This window comes from Cephus cinctus, unplaced genomic scaffold (genome assembly GCF_000341935.2).
Source record: "Cephus cinctus unplaced genomic scaffold, Ccin1 Ccin1_scaffold0867, whole genome shotgun sequence".
Taxonomy (NCBI): domain Eukaryota; kingdom Metazoa; phylum Arthropoda; class Insecta; order Hymenoptera; family Cephidae; genus Cephus; species Cephus cinctus.
In genome coordinates, this window is record NW_014333451.1 from 276,859 (window position 1) to 297,242 (window position 20,384).

Here is a 20,384-nt window from a genome sequence, read left to right on the forward strand (position 1 = left end):
AAAAGAAATCGCCAAGCCGCGGCTCTCACGTTCCGCCCCTACGAAATCAAAACGAGAAACGGATGTCCCTTGACAATGGCCAGTTCGCAATCTCCGTAAGAAGGAGGCGTGCTGGACTTTTCTTTTTTTTTACGATCTGCACTTTATTGCACGCTACTTGGTACGAGTCGGGTGCAGCGCACGTGGTGCATAACAATGCAGCCCAACTTCGAGCCACGTGCTCATTCATGCAGTTTATATATATATATATATATTTTTTAGTTCAAACTACCACCATTCATACCCACTTACAAAACAGCCAGATATACCGCAACATAATTCTCGTACGGTTGTACCATAAGTGTATCGTACACTCGACGCGGGACGTTTCGTGAAAACGGATCGGATGTGGCAAACGGACAAGAGCGCACGCAAATTATTGCAATTTGTTAGCGCACGATGCTTATAGCCACAGGCCAATGACTTCTGCTCGCGTGACGTGACTCGTTACTTAATGGAGTGAGAAAAACATAGCGATAATTTCATCCCGTGTACGAACGGGTACGAACTCGAGTCTTTTATAATATTTTTTTTACTCTTTGTTTTTTTTTCTTTTTTTTTTCTTTTTTTTTTTTTTTTCTATATTTCTCTTATGGCTTTATAATATTTTTTTTACTCTTTGTTTTTTTTTCTTTTTTTTTTCTTTTTTTTTTTTTCTTACTAAATCAACGATTCGGACTCCCTGCCACTCTGCCGTTCGTTTCGTTCTCTCGATTCCTCGAGTTCCTGGGTACGATTTTCTGGGAGAGCGAGTGTCGCCGAGAAGAACGGTATCTTCCTCGAGACGGTTCCGTGAGCTCGTGTCCGGTGTCGTGCTTGGTCTCGCTCCTTGCACTGCTGGCATTGTCGCTGCCTTTGGCGAGACCGTCGCTTTCAGAGGCGGAACCTTCACGGCGCTGTAGTACGTAGATGGAAAACGGGTGCTGCTGTATTAAACTCTTGTTCGGAGATTAGAAGCGAAAAATCTATAAAACTTATTCGAGAGGTTCAGTCCGTATACCGAAGGCGCTTGAGATTGGCGGGTTAATAATCGGAAGCACGTGGTATGGCGTATGAAAAAAAAGAGCCATTGAATTATTTTAATATTAATTTCACGAAGGCGTTTACTGCGAAGTGATGACGGTGAAAAGGTAAGTAGGTGAAAAAAAATGTAATTAGGATTTATCCAATTTTTTTTTAAATTTTTTTAAAAATTTTTTAAATAATCTTATCCAGGACACTGTGGGACTTTTGACTAACGAAAGTATTTCCCGAATTATGCTCGGACCGCCGGTACTACGTAGTACCTTAGTGTAAAGCATATTCGGTGGGCAGTTAGTTCGCGCGATTTTATGCTCCAATAAACCCGAGTCTCTTTTGTACGTTGTCTCTTTTTTTTTTCCTTCCCCGCGGAGACGGTCACATTCCAGCGAACAGCCGAGCAAAATGCAAGGCCGACGGTTTACGTGGAATGACGAAAGGATTAACAGGAAGGAAGGGATACGTCGTCGAGCAAGCTCAGGATATGACGACGATACGAGTACGGTGCCTGAGATCGGTCCGAGTGACCGGCTTTGAAATATTACGATTTCCCGCCATCTCTATTCTTACAAAGTCCAACCTAACCTAACCCTGCTACCGTTCGGGCGCATCGCTACTACCATTAACCATAAAGTATCGAGTGTCGTATACTGTTCCACACAATTGGCCTAGATCCTGGGCGAGCTACCCGATGGAAGTGAATCGGTAGGAAACTAGCACCAGTCATCTTCATCCGGTCTCCACGAGGGAGAAACGAGAGTATCGATACATTGCCGATCGATACGAAAGATCCTCGTGCGGCAATCTAAAGGCGAAGAGGTACCGGCCAACTGGACGTCAAGCGATAGCAGGTTGTCGCGGAAGAATCGCAATAGTACGGTGTAGCAACAACAAGGTCTCTAAGGTTTTCTACGGGTGTCTGTTCGCTGGCATAAGAAGATCCGACGGTCTAAGCCGCAGGTGTATACATATAGGTAGGTATGTACATACGCGGTATAATAGTAATGTAAAACGAGTTTGCCTCGGCTGACTCGCAGAGGACAGATAAAGCACACGGTGAGACGGTACGGAGGAAGACGAAAGAAAAAGGACGACCGTGCACAGGGACGAGGATAGGCGCAAAGACTCGTTAAACGCAAAATGCCGCTTGATTTACAACGCTCCCTGTAACCGATGCTCGAATCGGACATTATTTTTCGTTTTATTACGCATCTTCACTCCCGTCCCGGAGTGTCACGACCCTCGCGAATCGCTGATATCGCCAGTATAACTCTGCCCAGGAATTACAGCCAATTATTCCAGGATGGGACGGAAAAGTGAAAATCCTATACCGTATTTTTTTCAGCAAAACGGATCCTGGCTCCGGTTGGTATGATTTTAGGTTAGGTAGCTTGATAAGGATAATGTATCAAGAGGATGTTTCCCGATGCGTGGATAAACACTTAACGTCTTAATACGCCGTGCGGAGGATATTTCGGCAGCCACTCGGCCGTTGCTAGAGGCGACTAGTCGCCCAATCAGAGCGCGGAGGAAACAAAAGAAAGGTGAAAAGATTTATCGCGCCCGAGAGATCAACTGTACATCCTGCATCCTGACTCGAGGTAAAGAGTCTCGACCAACGGGCACGCTCTTCTCCCCTGGTGCAATTATTATCGGCTGATCGTTTCTACCTTTTTTTTCCTTTTTTTTTTTTTACCCAGGGACGAGGATGCTCCGTGGCCCGAAAAACCATGGACCGATGCTCAAAGAGGCTCTGGGTCACGAGACCTCAGGTAGATGCTTCGGTCGAGATTTTTATGGAGTCTGGCATCACTTGGGTCCTATTTACATTTCCAATTGTAATTTTGCGTATAAGAAACGTCCTTGCTCGACTTATTTTTTTGTTTCGCACTCTACTCTTGCAATGACTGTCATTGTGCTATGAGAGTTTGATTTTATGCTGAAGTGTGGACTATTTTTTATTTTTTTTTTATTTTCTTTTTTATTTTGTGAATTCAGTCAAATTTCTCGCGGCATATATCGTTATGAATTTCTGCAGAAATTTGGTCTCTGAGTATTTTGACAAATTGTTAGCGAGCGTTACCCATGGCATTTTGATTTACGGGACTGGCTGACTTTACTGGGCACGTACCATCTGTCGTGGGCACAAACAGCCCTGTCATACGTCTTAATGGTAGCGGAGCGGAGTCATTCATTATCATCTATTCATGCGCAGACTCGCGTGATGGATTGCGTAAACGCGGTGGGCCACTGATTGATAAACAATCAGAGGTAAAAATGATCAGGACTCTCCGACGTCCTTTCTCCTTATTTTTAATTTTTTTTTCGTCCGTCGTTCGATCGATTTTTTCACGCATTGGCTCTCAATGATTCGTCAGTTTAATGATCATTGATTGTCTATCCATCCGCGGAGTTGATTATGCTCAAGGACCGTGACCACCATTTTTTCTATCATCGTTCGATCAGAACGCCGTGTCCTGCGAAATTGATCTTCAATATCCGGAAATCGTTTAATGAATTTCGATTCGCCGATTGCGAGCACGCCTTTACCCCGATGCGTCCCCGTTGTACCGTTAACTGGATTGTTTACCGATTTCTTTCATGGGATGAAATTTTACCTTAAATTTTAATGCCTCGTTAAGGACCTTTTATATTTTAGTATACGAAATGAGAATGGATGGTATATCGACAATACAAATAATTATACCAACCGTATAGATTTCACTGACTCGAGGAAGGTTCCAGTGTGCAATGTACAAGAAGCAACTTGGCGATTCTCCACGGGCCGTGTGGAAGCAATTTTCACAATGGCATTGCCCTTGGGGCGGAGACGTCTGTTCTATCGACACGGACTGACACGACTAATAATCTCGACGATCGGCAGAACAGACTATTCATCGGATTAGTCTCGGGCAAGATAAACTATCTCTGGTTACTGCCGATCTACACTTTCTTGCTCTCTTAAACTTTCCCGCACGATTTGCAGCACGACCTTGGCTTACGTAGCAAGTCCAAGGGACTTGTGGTCGAGGAACGAATTCATCATAGAGATGACGTTATGCTTATTAAAATCGACATGCAGATAGGCCTTTACGGGAATAGCCGTGTAACGGTACGAAATCATTAAAAATCCAAAGGAGAATTAATTTATAAATGTTATTCGGCTATAATTCGCTGGGTAACAGGCTGGTGTTATAAATATTTGCAATGATAATTTTATGCTAATAATAAACGATTCGCCATACGACCTAATGGTACTTAACAGGTACAGCATAAGAAATGTGAGGATGGACTTGATGATCTTTCAGAGGCGCTTGATATATAATATTCAGATAGCAGATCCTAGAGCGTTACAAATAATAAAAAGGAAAATTTTTAATCCGTCAAAATCAAAAGTCTTGGACGATTATATTCTTATCGGGTTGTCCTTCGTCGAACGTTGAACCGATATCGATCTCTACCAGTCATTCGGCATTGGCAATAGAAAGGGTATTATTATGGGATATACTAATTTAATTGATCGGCGAGAGATAAATGTATCGCACGTAAAGCAATGAATTCGATGATCAAATGTAATGACCGAACTCAGTCTCGTGTCTGTAGATGCGGTTGCTCATTTACCATTCAATTATATTGCAATTATAAAATAAGCCGCTCCGACAGCGACCAATCCCAACTCGACGGCACTTATTTTGCTCGTGCGGCTCTTATGGACGCTAAACTGCGGATAATAAAGCAGTTAACATTGAGACTCGTGTGTGTTGGCTCTTTGCTAAAATGGGATTTTTTGTATGGATTCCATAGATTTTAACCTTTCCATAGATTCCATAGATTTTTAAATACGTTATGTTAGTAGTCGGTGATGGTTTTGAAAATTGAATTTTTGAAATTAGACAAAATATTAAAATAATTGTACATCTGGAAATTAATATTAAATCTAATGGATTTTATGTGAACTATTGAAAAACTTACCCTTGCTGGCCGAGAGGCGGCGCGGGTCGCGGTGGAGGCGGCAAGGACTTCCGTCCTGGTGTGTTTTGTCTAGGTGCTAGGGGCGGCGGTGGTGAAGTTGGTGAACCACCTCCGTATCTGTCCGACGGTGACTGAGGCTGTGGTTTCTGTTTAGGAGCGTCGACGTACTTTGGCGGTAGAGCATAGTAATTCCTTGATGGCGTTTCCGAATGTCTTTGGAGATTAGGCACGTATTTCGGTGGTTCGTGATACTTCTGGGGACTGCCCTCGGCGAAGAGCTTCGAGCTGGCTTCGTAGCTCGTCTTAATGGGGCTACCGATTGTGAAGTTATGAGCGTTTTCAGGGTATTTGGATATCTTCGTGTTCTCGGGAATGGCTAAGTAATTGGGCCGGGTTGGTTGCGGACCTTTCTCTCCGCCCTTAGGCACCTGGGGCTGCGGCCGTTGACCAGATGATGATTCTAGTCGCTGACTGTCATTCCTGAGGAGGCCCGAGGCGTCGATCCTTGTGCTCTCAACCCTCATCGATTCCTGTCGAATGATTCTCGGCTCTACGGGTACCTGGGGCGACGGCCTCTGGTTACCAGAGTCGCTGTAACGTTGCGAGATCAGATCTGGCAACTGTGCCGGTGGTCTTGTCGGGAACAGTCGCTCTTCTGATATTCTTCTGACTGGTGCCACTCTGCCATTTACCATCAGCTTTTGCGTGGAAGGATATCTCAGACTTGATCTTCCTGTCGCTACCATTCTGTGAGTGGCGTATCCCGCGGTTACGCCGTTTTCCAGGACCATCTCGGAGTCTACGTGTTTTACACTTGACCCTCTGACGAACTGCTGGCTCTTCGTCGGCGTCGTGACTGGTGATGATTTTGTTTTTTCGTGGTCCCGTTTCCCATGTTTTGACCTTCGGACAGACTGTCGTTCAGGCTGGGCTTTATGTCTCTCAGGATGATCTCGTTTCTTATCTTCCGAAGGAGCAGGTTCCTTGGTCTCGGACGGATTATCACTTAACTCGGGTGGTGGTGGTGGCAGAGGATCATCGCAGTTGAGAACTTCGTTCTCAGTTACCGTGGGTGGCGATGGTGGTGGCAAGTCCGGGCTAGGGACACGATCGTTGAATACGTTTCTTAAGTGAGGTTTCTTCGGGGGTCTTTCCGGGACCCAATCATCGATTGATATGGCTGGACCCACTATCACTGGTCCCAATAAATCTGTCGAGAGACTGCCACAACTACTGCTGTGCTGATGCTTCGGACTTGGCATGTCTGAAGTACTTTGACCCCTGCCAGTCTTCTCACGCCACGTTCCGCTTGCATAATCCGAGGCTGAGCTAGCTCTCCTTGAAGAAGGTGGTCTAGGTCGTGGAGGTGGTTGAGGAGGCGGACTCTGAGGTGTTGGGGTAGCTCCCTGAGCTAGTTGTGGTTCTGATCTCCACGATGCTTGATGATGTCTTTCATAAAACGATAGTAGAGCTTTCTTTTGAATCGCCTTAAGCGTGGGATCGGATACCCTATGACGTTTTTCAGGATCCAAATACGTGTACCTCATCTGCTGCTGTTGCTGCTGCTTCTCCAATTCGTTGATCCTCTCCGCCACCGATAGTTGAGGCTGTTGGGGTGAAGTAGGAGCCATTCTGCAACATCAACAACAACAACGTCAATCAATTATGGACTTATCGGCGTCCTGGCTATTTTAAATGATCAACGTTAAATATTACCTTGGCTGTGCTATGTCTTGCGGCTGAGTAGTACTGACAGGATACAATTTCCTCTGATTACGCTCACGATCCAGGTACAATACACTTTCAGAATGATGCCGTTGCGGAGTTTGCACCCTTGCACTATGCGCAATCAGTTGTTTACTGCCCTGAACCCCATTGGCACTGACGTCAGACATTGAGCCATGATGACCCGTCCAATTCTCAGGGCTCTGGGGTCCAGCCAGCCCGCTCTGAGTAGGACTCTGAGGCATTGGCTGAGGTAACGAGCTATACTTCTCCTGGTCACTCCTCCCTGACGACTCCCACTGATTTTTCGAATTCCCCATTCTCTCATGAGCCTCTTCATCGATGCTCGACTCTTGCCATTTGCCCTCGTGACCCTGACAGATATCACCAGCAGAATTGCAATTAGCAATGACAGGAGGTAGACTCGACCTTCCGCGTTTGTTCCTTTCGTTCATCGAATTCTGCCACTTGTCTTGCCACTTCTCCGTCGCGTGACGACTCTTCAAGGGCGACATGCCAGAACTGCTTACGTCGCTCATCGATCCCTGCCACTTCTCATGGACATTATTCTGCTTCCCCGCCAAACCGTTCATACTGACGTCCGACATGGAGCCATGATGCCATTTTTCAGGAGCGCTCTGTCGCGCCGGAAGTCCACTGGAGACACTCACGTCCGACATGGAACCGTGCCACTTCAAAGTCTCGCTGCTGGAAGCACTGCCACTTGACGTAGTTACCACGCTGTCCCGTCCTTCCCTGGAGTCATCCCAGGTGGAGGTGGGTCTCTGAGCTACAGCCTCGCTGTCTCTTCTCAGTCTAGTTGAAAGAATCGGTGGAAGATTAGTACAAATCTATATGAAAACAAACGGATGGACCTACCTGTCCAGGAAAGGTGTGTTCGTGGTAGAGTCTACACTGGATACATAACTATGGTAGCCTTCGGATTGAGCATAGCTGGCTTGTTGAGAGTGCTGGACTCTGGTATACTCCTCCAGGCCTGCTTGAGTCAGCGTAGTTTCCTGGTACAGGTCCACCTGGTGGGAAAAGATAAAAAATAAACAATTTCATATGACACACTGTATGCATAACAAGTCATTTAAAGAAATCATATCACCCAACCTGGGATACCTGAGGATCCTGATAACTCCTAACATAAGCTTCCAGATCGGCATGGCTCAAAGTCTGAGTCGTTTGCTGCTCCCTTTCCGGTGGCGATGGCACCACGTATTCAGCGTCCCCCAGAGGTTTGCCCTCGCGATCAACACGAGGCCAGAGTCTCGGTTCCTCGTCCACGTTGTTCCTGCCACGAGACTCAAAAGTCTCGGCAGGTATTTTCTCACAGCGCTCCATTACCGTCTTCAGCTGAAAGAAGAGTCATCAGATTATCTTAACCGGCACATTAAGACCCGTCTGGAGAATAATTTTGGCAAAGTGTTCGTCTTTACGCTGGAGGCTAGAATTCCCATTTCTACGAACACCAATGGACCCGTCCAAGCTGAGAACTCGCAGAAACGTCACGATCCGCTCACGAGCACTTTAAACGCGTACTGCCAAGCCAATGTCGAGCGTTTATTGGCTAAGCGCCCGGAAACCGAAATACCCACCACGGAGAGAAAGGAGAGGCCGGATCTCTGAGTATTCGTGGTTAGTGTTTATTTAGAGAAAAATCTCTCGCATCGAGAGACTGGAATAGAATAAGAGCCATTTCGAGTAGATGGGCAAGAATAGAAATCCGATGAATCCGATCTGAGACCATTAACGATACCCTGATGAGATCGTATGCATGAAATCGTGACCGTTTTTCATCCAGATCACGATAGCCACCTCGAATCCTAAGGATCTCTCTCGATCGTGTCTATCTCCATTGTCATCGTTATATGGAATTCATCTGGAGGAAGTTACAATGAAGAAATTCCTACGTCGATGTGTCTGACCTCTTTCAAGGAAATCAGCTACTTCGACCCGCTTACGTCATCCAGAGAAAGGAATCGTAGGAGTAATCTATAACAGCCATTGTCCAAGACGGTTTTAGGGCGCACTTCCATTATGGAGCAAGGTTTCACCCGGCGGCCATTCGCGATAGGCAATTTGTAATTACGCTTTAAAGTTTCTTCGAACTCCCACAAGAATTCCGTCAGGATGACCAACCTTCGAAAAAATGGGTTATACATCAAGCGAGCAAACGTCAAAGATACTTGATCGATCCATGCCAAATGTAATTACCGATGACATACTATAACCCGCGGATTCGTCATTGCAATAATGAACCCATGGAAACGGGACCTACGATCGGTTCGGTATTACCGACCGATGTTTTCGTGCTTCAAACTGGTCAAGATTTACGATCGAGTCGATTCCTCGTCGACCTCGACCTTCGCTCCTCGAGTTCGCGTGGGTGAGAAAGCTGCGGATCCTGAACAATCGCGCCGAGCGACAATTGCGATCATCACGCTGAGCTCAGCCTTTCACCTCCTATATACACTACCTTTTATTATTATCATCATTATCACTATCACTCCCGGTACCATCTTGCTTAAATCTCAGTTCCCTTCTTCGGGATTACCTGCTGCGTGAACGCCGGATTGGGTCGTTTCATGTGGGGTCTGGTGTACTGGGCCGGTTTCTCTTTAGGATAATTTGTATGGTCGGTCCAGGACTTCGATCTGTGAGATCCGCTGTGTCCAGAGGAAGAGTGGAGCTCCTCGTCGGGATGTCTTTCGGGAGCGCTTGGCCAGGAAGGATACTTCTCGTGTCCAGGGCCGTAGCAAACGCCTTTGAGACTGGATGCATCCCTGACTGGTGGGGTTGGCGGGGGGGACGACTCGTCCCTCTCATTAAGAGGAAGACTGAAGCTATCAAAGCCAAGACTCTCGCTGTACCTGTAATTACAATAAGAATAATACCAAGGAACATTCAACCTCGAGTATATATACATATAGCATCCACAACTATATATACCCGCTGTCATTCTTATATCCAGGCGCATTCTTCTTATATCCGTCCATGTATCCAGACACTTTCTTCCCGTTGAGTTCAACGTCGCGTCTGCCGATGTCATTCGTATCGTGGTAATAATCCGAGGGCGACCTTGAGGAAGGCTTCCCATAAGAGTCCTTGCCGTAATGATCACGAAGGTAGGCCGTGCCCTTGTACGAGCCAGATTCAGGATGTCCGGCGTGTGTGCTGTATTTGAAGGAGGCCGAAGAACAGGAAGGGGGCCCGGGAGCCTCATCCTGACCGCGATATCCTGGCGGTGACGGCTGCAGTTCCGTCATCGTGTAACCGACGTCCCCGCCATCCGGGATGCACCTGAATAAAACATAAACAAGAAAGGATCAGTCATCGTTCGCATCGTCACTGGCGCAACCCCCTTAAGATATCAAGGCAGTTTTTGATCCTTGATTCGGTGCCGAACCACAGTAGACCTCAATCGCAGGATGTAAAGTACATTCGACGTAATTCCAAATGGTCGATCCATTCTCATCGTGAACTATCCGGAGAGCGACGCAGCAAGGCTGCGTATCGCGCAGCCAAGCAGATCACGCGCATTTACAACCAGTGTAAATCCATCGAGTCACCTGGCTCGAGGCTGCAAGCCTTTCGGACGGGATCCAGAGATCCCCGGTTCGGCGGGTGGATGACCCCTAATCTCTGGGATCTGCAGGCCGACGTGTATAATACGGCAAACCTTTCTTGGGCAGGGCTTACCCGTGTACCCATACGTATACATACAACATATATACCATGGGCGAGTAAGCATATACAGCTGTACGTATAGCATACGTATAAGTATTACATAAAAACGCAGGCGTACGCAAGTGCGTGGCGTGCGTGAGCGGGGCCCGTTTCGCCCGGAGAATTATTCGTACGAATCCGCACGAATTATCCGAGGCCGGTTTATTTTATTATTATCGTCGGAACGAGAGGAACAAGACGGACGGGTCCTCGACCCAAAAAATTTCCAGTCTCCAGCGTGCACCTTTCCTTCGACGTAGCTCTTCCTCGTCGTGTCTCTTGGGTATTCTCAAGCGTCTTCACGGCTCCTCTTCGGCGTCGAGACGCGAGCGTCTTCTGGAGTGGAACTTCCACTCCTCGTCGGTCCTGGAACCGCGTGGAATTTTAAGAGGACAAGGAAACGCACTCGAAGCCTTCAAGAGCGAAGCCATCCCGCTATCAATAGGCGACCCGGGGTCACCGGGGTCACCGGGTAGTCATAATAGCTTTAGGCTCAAGAGTTCCTCAAGGTACGTTCCGCGTACTTGAAACACGTCCTTTACCGGACAACGGAGGCTGTGAGCTAAGTGCCGGCGATGCCAGAAGTGTCAGGGAAGAAGTTGGAGGCTTGAAGAGGATCAGGAATCTGAGTTATCACGCGGAGATACCAGGAAAAGGTAACCTGGAACATCTTCCTGTACCACGTACTGCTCGGTCTCGTAGAAGAAGACCCGCTCGTAGCTATGTGGACCGGGCAGGTACGTAAGACGACTGCAGTTAATGGTTATCACTATGGAATCCAAAGGCCGTGATGTGTCGCGTGTCGATCTGGGTAAGGCGTCGTCGCTTTCGTAAGAATTCACCGTGAAGTACGGTCGTATATTACTCGCTGGAAGAGAGCCGTCTTCGTCGTTATGTTACCCGCTATTATTGTTATTATTCTCAGTGAGGCTACCGCCGTTAACACTACCGGTACACTAGACACGGTCCTCCTATCCGTAGCCCATACGAAATCAGAGGATCGCTTTCTAGTGTTGAAAAAAGAAAAAAATTAAGATTTTGTCCCACCATGGCCGAAGTGCACGACAGCCCGAAATAATTTATCGCGCGGGCGTTAAATCCCGAGGAGACGTCGCTGTATGATGGTACGGTGCGTTCTTGCGGTAAGGTGACGTTTTTACAGTCCCTCTCTGTACAGCGCAATGAACGTGCTTGGTGTAAGTCACCGCCCGAAGGTATAACAAACGTGGCTTTTCATCGTGTACCTCTTCCTTTATTCTTCTCTCGTATCTTCGTTTTCTTGTCTTTATATATCCTTTTTTTTTCTTCCTCGCTCTCCATCGGGTGCCCTCTCAGTCCCTACACTCTCTCTCTCTCTCTCTCTCGCGCGCGCGCTGCGAAGTCAGTCCTTCTTCCTTCCTCTTCTTAATTTACCGACTTACACGCATAACTCGGATAGATGACCGGGCAGTAAATGCGCCATTCGCGTGGCCTTTAAATCACGCTCTTAATTGCCGTAGACGTAGAATTGAGTTTCGCCGGAATAAATTAATGCGAAATTATTTCCTACCGAGCGGTAAATGCCATTGTTTATCGAGCGAATGAAATTCTTATGGGACATAACGTTACTTCGTCTGCATCGGATTTCTTGTTATCCAAACTTTCTGCCTTTCTTTTGGGCGACGATACAAATGTCGCGTAACCGGGTGCCATTTTTGAGAATACATCGAAACGTCATCTGCCGCGTGGCCCGAGGCTCTAGCTACACGGATGACTACCTGGGGAACTTGAAAAACCGGAGCTTGGTATTATCTAATAAAGACAGGAGCGTATTTCACGGGTAGCGAATCTCCGGCTGTAGAGATTACATCGTGTAATTAAGAAGCGGCGTAGAGTTCGTTGACTCGTTTAGGCCCACTCGATTACATTTCGAACGCGAGAATTTAATCGAGACGGAGAAAAAAAAGGAACATGAATGCGAGAGCCGTCTGTTCGAAGAGAGAGGGTAGATAAGAAAAATGCAATACCAGAAGCAAGGGTGACGCCGATAGAGAAAGTGGAAATAGCGAACGACAGTGGGGAAAGACACGAAGCCTAGACCGAAGGTGCAAAGAGGGCGGGTTTCAGAAGCAACGACGGAGCCTCGTGGGTCGTGTATGGAGATCAGGCGGCTTAATTTTTTAGCCGGGTCAGAATTATGATCCCGTATAGCGAGGAACTCGTACGCCGCGTTGGCGGCAGTGCCGTGCGTCGTTGGTGCGTGGGCCCCCGGCCTCTGCACTCAAATATGACTCTACCAATCACGCAGAGGGGCCCGGCCCCCCCACATGAACACGAACGGTAGCTGTACCGTCCCTTGTTGCTACGCTTGATGAAAATATATTTCTCCTGCGAATTCCTTCTTTATACTTCATCCTATTAGCACCATTGGCACTCTACGCGTAGATGGTGAGAAGTGATATCGAATTGGATAACTCACGGAGTGTCTCGCTGGTTTCCGTATCCACGACGGTACGTACATATATAACGACGAATCGAAAGAATGGACGCGTAAGATCGTTAACCTGGAAATAAAGACTAAATGGCAGGTGACTTGCAAGAAGTGTGCAATTTCGTCTAAAGTGCGCTTACGCGGACCTTTATTATTAGCGCACGACGTATATTCAAATATGGACTATTGGCCAAGGGGTTTTGTGGCGAGCGATAAAAGAAACGAGGAATTCGGACCGAGCGAAAGGAGCGAGATAAGCGAGGAACCAAGGAGAACAGAACGGCAAAGTAAAAGCACTGGCGGGCAGGCAGAGGGGAAACGTCCCGTAATTTTCTTCGCTTTGGCGCAAAACAGGAAGGAGCCGTTGCCTCACGAAACCATAACTCCGGCCCGTTTACCGGTTATGCACGAAGCGTTAAGCCTGATTTACAGCGTCCGATTAAAGCCGCCTTCCATGTGAAACACCCAGAATCACCCACAACGCGACTCGACCGTGCATTCTTTACTACCGGTTCGCGAAATCTTGCTCGGGGAGTCGTCGAAAGTCTTTCTCGATGCCCAACGTAAAATAGACTTCGATGTTGCGTGCCAGTGAAAATTTTCTTTGTCGGGAAAATTCAGGCTTTACAATTTTTAAGTAATAATTTTCCGACGACACGCTTTCAGACTCACGTATAATTCTTTGAAAACGCCTCAAGAGACGCCCTCGCTAAAGCCCGTTCACACCCAAAAACCAGGACGAACCGTGAAGCGTGTCCCTTTTACTCGGGACACGCATCTACGGCCTTTCCGTATTTAACGAGACTTCCTTCGCTCTCCGAGTCTCTCGTACAACGGCTACTCCGCATTTGGCAACCAACCAGTCCCGACTGATTCTCCCTAAATTCAAAGCGATCACACGTATCCGTCTGTACGATCTTATACCGAGCACGTGACTACCCACAATGCTCCATTGTGTTAAATTGATTGACGCACTGTGCTAACTTATCGCAATCTCATGTATTTAAATTGATTCCTGACCTTTCCGTACGCGCATAAACCGCATACGTACATGCATAAACCCACGAAGCCAAGTCCCTTTTGCAAGAACAGAAGCACCGCAATGGTATCCCACGCGGAAGAATGATCTATGCTCCTAAAAGTTCAATAATAAAAAAAAAAAAAAAAAACGAAATTTCAGCTATCATTAAACAAGGTACCAGTACGGTTCTAACGACAGATAAAAACATGAATCCGAAGTACACGAAATGTCAGCAAGTAACGTAACCGACCATGGTACGAACCTGAACAGCGTGTACCAATCCACACGTTAGATGGGAAACCGTATTGAATTGATTGATTCGCAGAATTTCCATGAGTCCGTCTTCCGGTGTTTGAGTTACCGACAAGTTAGCTAACCGCGCAGAGAACTAGGCGTTAACTCTGCCGCATCGCGTCGTGCCTGGAATAATATTATTATTGCAGTGACGTCGAGCCGCGAAGGAGCCGGCCGTCGAGAATTTACGGCACGACCAATGGGGATTTATTAATCGTCGCGCATTGTAAAGGCGGCCCTATCGAAGCGTGCTACGGGCCCTTATCGGGCCGTGTACGGATCACAGAACGGTTATCTGACACAGGCGTTAAATGGTACTTATACTCTACACAGGTATATCCCAGTGCAACGAAACCTTGGTAAGGGTTCATATTGCAGCTTCCTTTGCTTCCGGCAGTTTGAAAGGGAGATACGAGCCACCCAGAAAGATAGGGAAGACCAGACGAGCCTTGTCGAGGCGAATCGACTCCAGGAAGAGGCTGTACCGAAGGATGACGCGAATGAAAAAATGATCAAACTCAAATACTAATCAGAGAATAATCCAAGTCGACCGTCCAGACGTTCTAGAAGGAAGCTCGAGTTCGGCGTGTCGCTTCGGCTGAGTTCAGAAGCGAGCGAGTACCCGAGAGGCTGGATGGGTCCTGACGCCATACTCCACACCTACGGATGCGAATCCTTGCCGGGCTAAGTGAGTCCACCTCGATGTTAGGTTAGGCTGGCTTCCTTGTCGGGACGCGGCCAGAGGAGAGCCGGGTCGGCCGTGCATGCGGCATACGTGTATATGGCGACGGACAGAGTGGTCGGCAAGGGAGGAAGAGGAAAGAAAGAGGAGGCTGCGAGGGCTCCAAGATGGAAGGAGCCAGCGCGGAGGCAAAGCAGGGACTCCGGGCAGAAAGGTAGAACCGGTCCTTCCTCGGGAACACGAGCGGCCAACTCGGCTCCACTCGACTTGGCTCTCCCATTGGCGTGGAGTCCGCGAAGCGTGGGTGCCGTCCTCAGGGACGTACCCGGTCCCAAGGTGACACCCTGGACCCTACCGATGATCTCTGCTCCGAATCGGACCATCCTGATCAACGTTGCTTCCTTCTCTTAAGTAGCCAGGATCATTAACCCTGGTATATAGATATACATACTGACTCGGTCGATCCCTCTTACGACACGCGCACCGTGAAAACCATCGGATCGCCGATATGGGCACGTCGATCCTTATCGCGAGATGCGGACGGTCCTTTACACCGTCGCGCGCGATTTACCCCGATGAGAAGCGGCAACCTCCGCCGATACGACGGGGCCCGGCGTAGAAAGAGGAGAATACGGGAGAGCGTGAGAAGGAGGAAGACAGGGAAGAGGAGTCAAATGTCTTCTTACTTAGACTGGTGTGAATCTACCGAGCATAAGTACCGGACCGTACCGTTAGGTACATAGGCTGTCATCGGCTGTCATGAAAAGCTGCTTTGAAAACATGCCATCGTACAGCGACACGTGCACGCACGAATAAAGTCGTGCACACATCACGTGTCACGCGGGAACCTCCCGTCTGGCTTTCTTGTACAATGTACGGCGGGAGGGAGGGGGCAGATACTGTTAACTGCTGTCGGACAGTGACGAGTAGGGTCCTCGAATACCTACCGACGTAACTTCGAACTACCGGTACCTACGTCAGAATTAATCAGGCGGATGACAAATAATTGATAAATGACGTAAATATTCGTGATAACGGTTGGATATGATAAAATTAAAATTCAACCTATATCCACGTGACTCTATTTATTTTTAATCGACTATCGTATAAATTTTATTTACATTTTCGCGATTATGCGTCACGTAGATAAGACCCGAGGACTCGATCCGATAGCGTCTACGGATCACTGGCGTCATACCCGTGACGAGATAGGGAATTTGTGAAATGTAGAAATACCTCAATGCTTTTTCTACGTTGACTCCATGGACGTATATACGTCCATACGTATATAGCGACAAGGTCGCTTTTCGTACGCCTCGCTACCAATCCGGAACTGGGTTAACGTAACCGGAACGGTCCACGAGGAGCAGAATACGAATGCCTTGTTATTCCATGACAGCCGAGACTTTCGAAAGCGTCTAGCGCAAGCAGGATTCTGGATAAGAGAAGTGGACTGTAACCCGATAGATAAAGGCTCGCCAGGAGCAGCGCTTCCTTATACGTTTTGCGAGATACTCGGGAGCAGCAGACTGCCAATCAAAATGCCAGCGCTATCTGAGACCTCGTGAAGAAACCCTGAAGGAGTATTCTCGACCCTCTATGTATACAGACGCACTAGCCGTGCACTCCGGTGATATTCTCGAGGCCCTCTTTTTAAGGCCCCCGTCTCAGGGACTAATTGATTCATTTGCATGGGACTTGGAGGGCCATCAGGACCCCAACCGTCTCCCGGCTATTTCGGTAATTCCACGCTGGTACCGCACAGGCGCATATGGATAGACGAGCGTGCATCGGCGTGTATACATATATACCAGAAACAGAAGTGATCATCCGATTTCTCCATCAGCAAATTCGTTAACTGATTTACGAGCACAGCTGCCACGAGCGACGTGGAATTTCACCTAGGCTACCATTTATTTTATAATATCGACGACCGGTTATTGCTCGACATTCCCGACCGGTGGCCAGATGTCATCGGCCATGCTACCGGGATACACCCTGGTGTCGACTTGCCTAAGAATAACCAGACCTGCACCTGCTCCACGTCGGGCTGTAACCGACACTGACGGGACAGACTTTTCTCAGACTTCCTCTCGGTCGACTTTTACGAAACGGTCCAAAGTTCACGTTACTGATTCGACCGTCTTATCGGTACGAGGTCCAGAGGTCGGAGGGTCCCCGTTAGCGATGTCGCTCTGAGAGGAACGAGAAAAAAACATTATCACTGGCAGACGTCGCGACGTTGAAAGATCGTCCAAGAGTTACCGAAACGCCAGGCACGCGGTCAAGTGGGTTAGGGGGTTAAGACGCGATTCCAAAAAGCGGTTGCAGACCGTGGAAGGCGCGGAATGCGCGTCTCTCCTTGATCTGCTGAGGTCTTCGGGGCCTTGTAAGGCTGCCAGGGGACAAGAAGCGGTCTTCCAAGTACCGCGAGGATGTCGCGCTCACCGTATGCGGCTGACACCTCTCGATCGTCCCAAGAGGCACGTGCCATTTTCAAAAATCCAGGGGACTACATGGAAACCCTCCCGTACTATTTGGGAGAGCGTCTAACCTGTATGCGGAATCGATCAGGATGAAGTCCGTCGCTAGACTCCAGCCAAGGTCTTCGGGATGGCAAAGAAAACACCTCGTATCTTGGATCTCGTATGCGCTCTTATACTCTTGGCCCCTACCTTTTCTTTACCTTATACTAATAACTCACGACCGAAGATCAGATACATCTTGAATCCTCGGAGGAGATCCTCGCCGGGTACGTGGAGGTATTGTTGCTCGCGCGAATGAACGACGATTTATCTCTGCGGGAGTCGCGAGCCACTGGGATGGCTTTTAAGAATCACAACGAGCCACCTAGGTGGATATAACGTATATAGTATACGTAGCGCAGGACTTAGTTGCCGAGATAAATTCTCTCGTTACTTTTCGTGCTCACTTCATATATATATATATATGGGAAGCATATGGAGTAAGCGTACGAGATAGGGTTGCGATAAAAATTTGTTTTACCGTGCGCATGGTTATGGTTACCTTTTGACAGGATGCCACGTTATACCAGTGTGACTTACGACACCGTAACGATAGTTAGTGCCGGAATAGATAACAGTATTCGAAGAGGCGGACGATTCGGTTTCTTCGATTTTTCGTATCGTGCAAGACTTTTGGTACCGACCGTTTTGACTACTTTTGTACAGGAATAATACAAATGAAAAGAACTGCGAAGCGACGTAAAATCGAAGAAAAACAACTGCGGCTCCGTCCCATACGGCGTTACTGGGGTGTGACACGTTACTCGCCCGGCATGCCATTACGAATTGGGGCAATAGGGACTTAATAAAGGATCGCGAGATACAGTCGGATGGACCCGCGATTAGACCGACTTTACTTTGGCAAGACTCCCTGCAGTGGTGGAACATCGAATCGGCCGATTGCTGGATCACGAAGACCGTAGGGAAGAAAGTTTGCTAGGTAAAAGGAAAAAAAAAAAATATTTTTCGAGAAGAGTCCATAGACTGGATACTGAATAATCATCGATCTAATTACGATCTCCTTTTTACGTGAAAAAAGAATGCACAATAACGAAGAATCGGCCGATTCGTCAATCTTCCCAATTGGCATTGGATCCCTTCCGGCTGAAAATACTGTACGACTTTTTTCTTTCCACAGCGTTACAGTTAACGTCTCTTGCGAAATCGCTAAAGAAATTCCGCCTCGTTCGATTCGGGCCGAGTCGCAAGGAACCGCGCCGTACGGTATTGATTGCAATTACCGAAGGAAACGCCTGGCCCCGCGGAACGCGGAACGGCCCTGCAGGAACAGATGTCGTTCCGCGGAATGTCGCGGCGTTCCGACGACCCCCTTTCATCCACGTTTCATCCATTCTTCGTGAACCGACGTCGCACCGTCACACTTCGCTCCCTGGACGAACGACGTCGCCGAGGACGAGGTAGTGCACCTTGATCTTCCTCGAAGCGCCGGTTTTCCTAGGTCTAATACATTCCTTTTTTTTCTGCAATTCAGTCTGCTGGATTCCTGGTAATGCGCAAGGATGCCGAGACCAAGCTAGCTCAGACCGAAACCGGTCCCCGCGATACTGGAAGGAATAAGATTCCGTCCTAGGATCGAATAACGAGCCGACGGAAGATGCAGTGAAAGTTCAAATACTTTATTTCTAAATAAAATATCATTAGCGTCATACCGATTCGCCTGAAAAGTCTAACCGATCGATTTGAGCGATGTAAAGTAATAGACGAATAATTGTAAATTCCATTTCGCGGGTAAATATCGAAGGACTTCGCTCGACAGGAAACGATCGATCTTCTACGCGAGTGAACGAAGACCCTGTTCGGAGTAATTATCCCACGGATCCTTTCCAGGAAGAAATAATCTCCCTCCTTCCCCGCTGGCCCGAAGTAGGAACTACAAAGGACCGGCCATGCTGATTTCAATTAATTCCCTAAGATTCCAACTTTTTTCATCGGCAGCTAACTCCCGGATAATTACGCTAAAACCATTCTGGATTCTCCTAACCGCCTGAAGTTCACTGCCAAGGCGCAAAGGAAACGAGCCATTACGATTGTCTCCACTTCTCTCTGTACTTAAAGGATACCTACGCTTAAATTGCAACGGGTAGGTAGATAGGTTCAATGTATATATAGTTATACGTGCCGACTGTCTTCAGCAAGAGGGGAGTGCTTTCCCGTAACTCAGCAAGCTCTATGGACTTTCCGCGAATCGTTTATAATTGCCATTCGTGGTTGGACGGCCGTGAGTCCTTAGTAGGGATAACTACCGTAATGGCCCGAAGAGATATGGTATTAAAATATGTGCGATAGTTCTCAAGCTCGTGGCTCCCGACTACACTGGACGGGCAGCTAGCTAACTAACCGACATAATTACATAAATAAAAAGACACGAGACCCACGCCGCCGTCCCGCGGAATGTCCCGTATAGTTTCGTACAAAGAATAATCGTGGATTCGAAGCCAGAGGTAAGCGCCAAAGCGTCAACCAAGGACGGAGTAGGCTTGAAAAAGAAAAATGACTCCCGAAATCTCTTAGGCAACATCACGATCGAGAAATGGCTATTGTAGATATTCGACAGGACGGATAAACCAGTTGGGTTACTCCGAATGCTCGATAGTAGGCGGACCCCACACGTACGTACAGGCACTGGCGCGCGTGTCTGGCCAAACACAATGGCCAACCTGGCTCCCCGTCATTGGCCATTCGACACCCTAGATATTCCATCGGAAATTCAACTGCGTCGTAAATCGACTCGTGAAACACGAGGAGACTGTTACGACCCTTCGTTCCCTTCGTGGAATTTTCGTGTCCCGGGTGAATAAGTTCAGCAGCCGCCACCAGGAGTCGAGGAGTCGACCGGAAGAACGAGCCGAGCATCAGAAGTCCAAGACGGCGATCGCCCAG

At 47.9% G+C, this 20,384-nt stretch overlaps 1 protein-coding gene across 4 annotated transcripts in view; it reads right to left on the reverse strand.

Annotated features, from left to right (window-relative positions):
• LOC107271029 (serine/arginine repetitive matrix protein 2) overlaps window positions 1-20,384 on the reverse strand; it is an 89,739-nt gene that overhangs the window by 22,777 nt on the left and 46,578 nt on the right. For 3 of the 4 annotated variants that reach the window (XM_025088269.1, XM_015746596.2, XM_015746595.2), the window contains 6 exons: window positions 9,715-10,065; window positions 9,320-9,635; window positions 7,876-8,118; window positions 7,636-7,790; window positions 6,748-7,572; window positions 5,032-6,663 (listed from right to left, as the gene is read on the reverse strand). In XM_025088269.1, the coding sequence (XP_024944037.1) occupies window positions 5,032-6,663; window positions 6,748-7,572; window positions 7,636-7,790; window positions 7,876-8,118; window positions 9,320-9,635; window positions 9,715-10,065 (3,522 nt within the window). The remainder of the gene's footprint in view (window positions 1-5,031; window positions 6,664-6,747; window positions 7,573-7,635; window positions 7,791-7,875; window positions 8,119-9,319; window positions 9,636-9,714; window positions 10,066-20,384) is intronic. The other variant, XM_025088270.1, reaches the window with a different exon arrangement.